Source organism: Armigeres subalbatus, chromosome 1, assembly GCF_024139115.2.
Source record: "Armigeres subalbatus isolate Guangzhou_Male chromosome 1, GZ_Asu_2, whole genome shotgun sequence".
NCBI classification, from domain to species: domain Eukaryota; kingdom Metazoa; phylum Arthropoda; class Insecta; order Diptera; family Culicidae; genus Armigeres; species Armigeres subalbatus.
The window spans coordinates 157387393-157395745 of NC_085139.1; the positions used below are offsets into that span (position 1 = coordinate 157387393).

At 40.6% G+C, this 8353-nt stretch overlaps 2 protein-coding genes across 4 annotated transcripts; one reads left to right on the plus strand and one right to left on the minus strand.

The window, feature by feature from the left end:
* Positions 1-1985: 1985 nt before the first annotated feature.
* Positions 1986-3180, minus strand: LOC134207798 (protein YIPF5 homolog). Of its 2 annotated transcripts, none has more exons than XM_062683720.1 (3): positions 3045-3180; positions 2849-2972; positions 1986-2795 (listed from the first exon to the last, which is right to left on the minus strand). In XM_062683720.1, exons 2-3 carry the CDS (start codon positions 2937-2939, stop codon positions 2068-2070), a joined length of 819 nt encoding a protein of 272 aa, XP_062539704.1. In that variant the 5' UTR covers positions 2940-2972; positions 3045-3180; the 3' UTR covers positions 1986-2067. The 2 variants fall into 2 exon arrangements, with proteins under 2 accessions (XP_062539704.1, XP_062539714.1); XM_062683730.1 differs by having other exon boundaries at positions 2849-2968; positions 3045-3114.
* A 3173-nt stretch (positions 3181-6353) lies between these two features.
* Positions 6354-8232, plus strand: LOC134207808 (protein windbeutel). Of its 2 annotated transcripts, none has more exons than XM_062683742.1 (3): positions 6354-6512; positions 7242-7466; positions 7533-8232. In XM_062683742.1, exons 2-3 carry the CDS (start codon positions 7256-7258, stop codon positions 8096-8098), a joined length of 777 nt encoding a protein of 258 aa, XP_062539726.1. In that variant the 5' UTR covers positions 6354-6512; positions 7242-7255; the 3' UTR covers positions 8099-8232. The 2 variants fall into 2 exon arrangements, with proteins under 2 accessions (XP_062539726.1, XP_062539734.1); XM_062683750.1 differs by lacking the exon at positions 6354-6512 and adding an exon at positions 6968-7121.
* Positions 8233-8353: the final 121 nt, after the last annotated feature.

Consider the following 8353-nt stretch of genomic DNA (forward strand, 5'->3'; position numbering starts at 1 on the left):
CGACTAATCTGTTGCGATTAAAAATTAGCGGAGTAGTAGATTTTTTTATGAGCGGTATAGTACATCCACAGACATCGTCTGTGGTACATCGTTCATAACTACTGGAGAAGATAACACCATGGTAACTGTTGCAATCGCAGTAGTCATTGACTTTCAATTAGCATCGAACTAGTGCGTAATGTATCTTTTGTTATATAATCTAAGTTACCATAACAACACATGACAAACCGTAGCAACCTGTGGTTTGAACTAAAATAAATTTTGCATTAGTCCTTCGTTAATCATTCATTCTAACCGGTCGTTTTCATTTCACTCTGCAAAAGGTTATGGGCCCAGCGTATGGCCATTGCCAAGTGAAAAGTAAAAATAGTTTCAACAAATTAGTTAGACGGAAATTATGGAAGCGGAGCTGGATTGAAGGCCGCAGGACGGATCAACGCTGTCGCTTTGCCAATCATCGAGAAGCTGAAGGGTCGCGAAAAGTATGCCACGTGGGCGTTCACGATGAATAAGACGTGGCCAGCGCCCGCAAACTGACATCGTCGTCGATTGCTTGCCTTCGTGTTGGCGATAAAATGAAATTCAACAGAGACAATTTTTAATAAAATTCTGTCGATTCTGTCTGCATCCAATTTAATCCAATTCCAATCTAATCCGTATTTAATCCAAATCAAAACAAAATCTAATTTAATCCAATTTAAATCCAATACAAATCTAGTCCAAATCCAATCTAAATCCAAACTCAATCCAATCCAAAAAAAAATTCAATTTCAATTCAATTCCGAAATAAATTGAAATCTAATCCAATTCAAATCCAATCAAATTCCAATCCGAACCCAATAAAAATTCTTTAAAATCCAATCGCAATACAACCCATATACAATGCCATGAACCCTTAATCCAAATCCAAGCCAAATACTAAATAATTAAAATACAATCCAAGTCTGACGGATTTACTGGTTGGACGACGCAGCTTCACAAGCGTATACATCGTATCATCTTGACTTGTAAGGACATCCCCAAAAAAAATATATAAAAATTAGATCAACTGTTTTGTAGCACCTTCTTCTTGGCTCTACATTCTAACTTGAACAACTTGGCCAGCTTTTCAATTGATTCTAATAATCTAATCTTCATTTTGGAAAGGACATAATACCACCCCCAATTTTCAGAAAATTTCACCCCAGACCAATTTTCTGGCTACGCCACTGATGCCTGCCAATGCATGAGTTTGTCTCTTGTATGGCAAGTAACAATGGAACACTATGCCCAGGGTGTCGAGCAAGTTTCCAACGGACTGACAATCGAACTCGCCATCTCCGGATTGGCAAACCTACGCCTTTGCTCGCAAGGCTACTGTAAGTTTCGCATTGTTTTAAAAATGACGTTCAAGGACCAAGTAGCATTTATTTTTTGAAGACATCATCACAGCTGGGTTTCCTTTTTGCTCTATATGGCGCTTTAGATGGAGGGAACACCTACCAAACTATAGAAGTCGCCGTAAACATCGACTGCCCAACACTACTAAATATGCTGCAATCAACACTCGCCGCTGTAAACTCCCATCCCACTTGTTCCTCAATCTTCCACCGCTTAGCTTTATGATTTCCCCAGTGGCTTTCTTGGCACTTCGTCGAGGATATATTTTTTTCCTACAAACATGCATCTCATTTTTGTCACATTCTTCGAATCCGTGATCATATAAAGTCACGATGCTCAAGCACTTTCATATGCGTGTAGAGTTCCCAATATAGCATGCCATTGACTGGATGTAAAATAGGAATTTGGATGCAATCTACATGTCGTGTGATTAGTTCGAATAATGGCAGTGATAATGAAATTTTCGATATAAATTTTCCTTGCCATACTACATAAGGGCGGAAACCTCTTCATTTTTCACACTGAATATGTACCAATTTGAATTAATGTATTTAGGCTATAAACATCTGTAGCATGTAAAAAAAGTTTTAATTGAAAAATCTGTATTACGAAAATAATTGTAATGCGTTTATTAGATCCTTTAACTGGGTACAACTAATCGAAAAGAAATATACAATGCTTGTTCATTCAGAACAGCACCAGAAGCGTAAAGATAATGTAAACTAATGCGCACGGATAAGCGATCAGGTATCGCTGGTGCGGATCGCCGGTCATAATGCAGAAAATTCGACTGCAGCTCATCGTCGCCAGGAAGATGGCACAGGCTGCCAACACGATTCCGAACGAAGAATTCAACGCAAAGAAAACGCCCACAATCGAAAGCCAAACGATCGGCAGGATGCTATAACCTAGGATGCTTGCCACGGCCGTTATCGTCACGTAATTCTCCGTCGAATTACACATCAATGTGATCAAGACGTACATCACCACCACCGAAATAACACACAGACCGTAGATGTAACCGAACTGGGCCTTACTTCCGGACACAAACAAGCAGGCGGCCAACGTCAAACAGAAGGCGATCGGTCCCGCAAGATCCGTTTCTTTGAAGAAGTACTCTGGACTGTCTACCAGACCTTGCTTGTGGAACGGATTCAGCACAGCCAGTGACTTGTCCATGATTCGCTGCGGATAAATTTCAAGCTCATCTAACAGCGGAGGTTCGTCGAACTCACTCGGATCAACTCCTGGTCCTGTACCGGGGATATCGTTGGGAGCGCCAAAACCCTGGGACATTCCGGCAGAAGACATCTCCGGAGTGAAAATCGATGGCTGTCCATAGCCCTGCTGCTGTTGTGGCGAAGGATAGGCATTCGGTGGGAAGAAGCTTGCATTTTGATCGAATGACTGAAATTCTACCGACAGAACGTTATATTTAGATTAATTAGATCGCGGATATCAAACTTACCAAAATTTTGTGACTGATCTCCAAACCCATCGTAGGCTGTCGAGTGACTGTTTTGGTTTGCCCAAAACTGCTCTTCATTGTAACCTGCCATCTCAGGATTACTGAACTTGAAGATTGGCACTATCTAAAACAAATCAAGAATTGAAAATAATGCAAAAATCAGAATAATTTGATAGAAAAAGATTTGATTTCTTACCAAAAGTAGCCGAATTTGTTGGACGAAATCGGTTTTAGTTTTCCTCTTGTTGCATGAGTTGTCAGTCAGCTGTCAACAGCTGATGACGAATGCACTTTGTAAGGTTCTTTACTGTCAGGGGTGTTTAAACACTTGGATTAAACTGAGGGTTATTTCCGTTTGGTTTACCTGATGTTTTAAGTCAATACCAAATGTGACCAAATTTTCAAAACGACTGGGCTCATTCACAAATTACATAACGCAAAAAAAAACAAAGAATTGAACCCCCACCCACCCCTCCGTGATTTGTTTGTAACATTTCCTTTATACCCACCACCCTCATCTGTGACGCATCGTCTTACTAAAATTTCACAAAAATGTACTTTCAAAGCCCCAAACGCAATACAACGGAACGGCGACGGAAACGGAAAATTTGACAGTTAGCCCATATATTTTCTGTCAAATTTGCCGTTTCCGTCGCCGTTCCGTTATATTGCGTTTGGGGCTTAAGGCTGGTTTACAGTTCGGAAAACGTGTCTGTGGGATTTGTTACGGGATTTTGCTCCGGGTTTTGTCAGGGAAAATTTTCCGCCGATAACCCGTATAAAAAAGTACCATATAGCTTATCGAACAAACAATATATGTACGATATATTCTATTCAACACGTCAAAGACGAAGTACATGATAAGAAGAGGCTCAAGAGAGGTCAATGTAAGCCACCCACCACGAATTTCTATCAGTGGTGACGAAATCAAGGTGGTTGAATAATTCGTGTACTTGGGCTCACTGGTGAGACCAGCAGAGAAATTCGGAGACGCATAGTAGCTGGAAATCATACGTACTTTGGACTCCGCAAGACGCTCCGATCGAATAGAGATCGCCGCCGTACCAAACTGACTATCTACAAAACGCTTATTAGACCGGTAGTTCTCTACGGACACGAGACCTGGACGATTCTCGTGGAGGACCAACGCGCACTGGGAGTTTTCGAAAGGAAAGTGTTGCGTACCATCTATGGTGGGGTGCAGATGGCGGACGGTACGCTGATGGGAGAACCATCCATCGTTCACACCGCGAAAATCGGAAGACTGCGGAGGTAGAGTGGGGCGTCATGGTCATTTTTTCAAATCAATGATTTTTCGAAGCCATTCTGGGTCCTGAACGACTGTGCAGAATTTGGGATTGATTGGTTGCATCCTCGCTTTCCGCATCGCGGTTGAAGTTTGTATGGAAATTAGTATGGGAGAAGGTATATTTTTGCATTACTGCTACTAGAGGTTTCAGTTCATCGTAAACCAAGTGGCACATTGCGTTAAAGTATAACCCAAAGGATGCCGAAAAACTTTGCTGAAGATAGCACGTTGCTGGAACGTCCACGAAAAAAGTTATAACGCTTCGAACATTGAGTGTTCAAACCATATGCAAAAAATCGTTTATTCTGCCAGCACTGCCGAACTACATAGACCAAAAATTTGACTGAGTGTTATTTCAAAATAATTGATCCCTTAGGGCTTCAAAGCTAATGGGAGCTGTCGTAACCGAAAACGCTCCTGAACAGGCACTCGCAAGACTAGTCAACATGCCGCTTCAAGATTAGCCAACAGAATGTCGAGAAGTCGCTTTATACAGAAAAACCGAAGCTCTCGCCTCTGAATGAATACCAACACTCATACAAGGTGGATTTTAGCGTACAATCCATTTCATGCACGCTAGTGTATACCCTTCGTCCACCTTCTCTTTCTTTCTTCAGTGACAGTCACCAACTCGAATGATGCATAATCCGCAGATCGTTTGCATCGTGAATTCAAACACACACACACAGCGGAAACCACAATCAATCATTTTGTTTATCGCTTTCATGTCATCATCATCACATCATCACATTGATTCGAAGTTAGTTCGAAATTCACACTGAACTACATCTACATTTTTTGGTCAATAATTAAGTGCTAACAATATATACTACAGGAGCTATCCGGAATTATTTCACAAAGAAAAATATCCGACAAGAAGGAAGATGGGGTTTGCCCTTCGATAACGATAGGTTGTCCGGTAGTGCTGGCAGAAACATTAATTTCTTGCATATGGTTTAAACAATCAATTTTCGAAACGCAATAACATTTTTTGTAGACCTTCTAGCTACGTACCTTCTTCGGCAAAGTCTTTCGGCATATTTCAGACTATATGCTAACGTATTAAGTCACGTGATTGATGATAAATTGAAGCCGCTAAGAGCAAAAATGTAAAAAAGTACGTTTTTCCATACTAATCTCCATGTAAATTGAAAACGCGATGCGGCATGCGAGGTTGCAACCAATCGAGCCCATATTTTGCACAGTTGATTGGGGTCCCAAAACGATTCAGAAAAACCTTGATCTCACTTGATCGGACGAAGTTTGCGTTTTTCCATATAACTGCGCCCCACTCTACTGCGGTGTGCCGTAGCCAGAATGTCGGACAGTAATCCGATGAAAATGGTTCTCGACTACGATCCGACGGGAACAAGAAGGCGAAGTGCACCTTGCGGGCAAGGTGGATCGATCAGGTGGAAGATGACTTGCGGACTCTTCGTAGACTGCGTGGTTGGCGACGGGTATAGCCATGGACCGAGCTGAATGGAGAAGACTCTTATATACCGCAAAGGCTACTTCGGCCTTAGTTTGAATAAATAATAATAATCATTTGTCCGGGGTTCTGCCATATCGTACCAAGCGCCAACCAAAAAAATACCCATGCTTTCGTTTGGCAGATTCAGATCACAAATCGTATCGGATATCCGTCAATCCCATAACTGAGGATATCCTACAACAACTTGACGTATGCATTGATATGATATGTTTATCATTATATTGTCTATCCGGAATAAATTTATACCGCTTTTTATACCGAAGTTGGATTTTTCTCCACATACAGGCAACTTTCCCAACTTCGGAAGTAGTGCGCTGGATTCGCCTAAAGATGCGCTAAACAAAGCATCAATTAGTTTGACAAATAAAACTTCGGAAGAAAGTTCGGTTCGGAAGTCCCGACTTCCGAATTCTAACTTGGTGCTACGGTGAGCCAAATATCACAAGTCAGTCAAAAAGCCGCTTGGTGTGGTTTGGCAGAACCCCGACCATTTGACGTATTTTTATAATTCTGGAAATTTATTAAAAAATAAAAAACATGAAAAAATCAGAAAATTTTTATTTTGAAGATGAGTCGCTACCCTTAAGCTGTTGCCAATATCAAGTGAATAGTCATCAAATTACTATTAGGTGGGCTTTGGAGAATCCGACGTTGAAAACCGCTGCAATATGCTATCCAGACGGTGTGTATGTATTCACACCAGGTAAACGGTAAACATACCCAACATATCCAGCCTGCAGTCACCATCTATCAGTCGGTGTGAGTGGTGTGATCAGGAGAATAGGTTGTGCAAATACTTGCCGGTACGACCAGAACATAAAGTGACGATTTTATTTTTATATGGGTTGACATAGATTTTGGTAAGCATAACTATCTCAACATTTCTTTCATTGATTAGTATCATTATGCACAGCAGAGAGCGACTCGTGCTTACATTTATATTCAAATATCGGATATAATGCTAGGTCGATAGATAATTATTCACCATGTTAAGAGAAACAGAATCTAGATTAAACCGAATACTAGGCATACTTCTCAAATTGATTTCTGAATGGCATACGTGTATTTGATATTTCAACATTGATAGTGCCGGCCGGTGACTATCCCATGTCATGTCATCATAATTAACATAGCGCAGAATAATAAGTATCAGTGCATGCAATATCATTAGCGTCTTCTAACACTACTGAATATCGTAAACCAGGGTGAGCGGATCATTTTGCAACCACAATTTATTATTAAATACGTTTTGAAGAGCAAAACGAATATTTTGTTGAACTACCAGTAGGTTCGATTCTCAGTAGAGTTTAGGATGTTTGCGGGTCGTAATGATTGTCGGAAGCGTTTCATGATAATAAATTCACGTAATATTAATTACTGACAAAAACATATCTTATTGATTACGAGAAAACACTACCAACAGATCATTGATCATCTCGACTTTGGTTACGGTACAGCGGTATAAGTGGGTAAATGTATAAAAGCTTCTAATCTTTTATTCTATTTATCCTATTTTGTAAACTTAACAATTTCGCGATGTATAATTATTTATGAATGAATGTATTGAGAATCCTATTCGTATATTTCAGCAATCACAAGAGACATGTATCGACTAATAGCAATTCCCTTACTCGTAACATTCTACACTGGGGTGACTTGGGCCTCCAACGGCTGTGTAGAACTGGACAAGTTGAGCTTCGATAAAATAGTCAAACGATTCAGCTATACGTTGGTCAAGTTCGACGTCGCATTTCCGTACGGCGAGAAGCATGAAGCATTTACTAGTTTCGCACTGGAAAGCAATGAGGACCTGGGTGAGTTCTAAAAAAATCTTATCAAATCAATGTGACACTAATATTGCATTAACATCTGTATTCAAGATGACTTGCTCTTCGCCTTGGTTGGCATTAAGGACTATGGAGAAAAGGAAAACGCAGACCTGGGAAAGCGGTTCAATATTCCAGAAAAATACCCCGTCATAAAGCTGTTCAACAACGACACCTTGGACAAGTATGTGGACTATCCGGAAGACGACCCCATCACGGTCGAAAACCTGCGTAAATTCATCAGCGCAAACACTGATCTGTACATCGGGTTGCCGGGCTGTTTAAAGGAAGTAGACGAGCTGGCCGCAAAGTTCTCCTGCCCCAAAAATTCGAAAGAAGCGTTGCTTCAGATCTATTCCAAGGTAGAACAAATGAAGGCCCTCTTCGATTCAGAGAAAGCACAGAAATCATTCCAGATATATTTGGCTCTAATGAGGAAAATGACACAATCGGATCAGTCGGTCAAAGAATATATCCAGAAAGAGAAGGAACGCGTCACTCACCTACTGAAGGATAAACTGAGTGACAATCAGAGAGCTCTTTTCAATTTAAGACTGAACATAATGAATTCGTTCAAGCCCGGAAAAGTGGTAAACGAAGCGGTCAGTGATGAACTATAAGTTGCAATTGTGTATCCTGGAGCTATCTTGCCCAAATCACGTTTTAGTGTTCTCAAATTGATTCTCATTCATTAATAGCGCTTAGCTTGTGCTTTTAGACATGCTGCTTCAATAAAGATCAGTACATGAACATACATTTAGGTAGTTATGTTTGCCTTTCTGGTATATCTGGTATATGGGATATATGAGTTGTCCAGGAGCGGTAGTCCTGTATGTAATGGCAATATGTTCGCTCTAAAAACAAACTTTTTATAG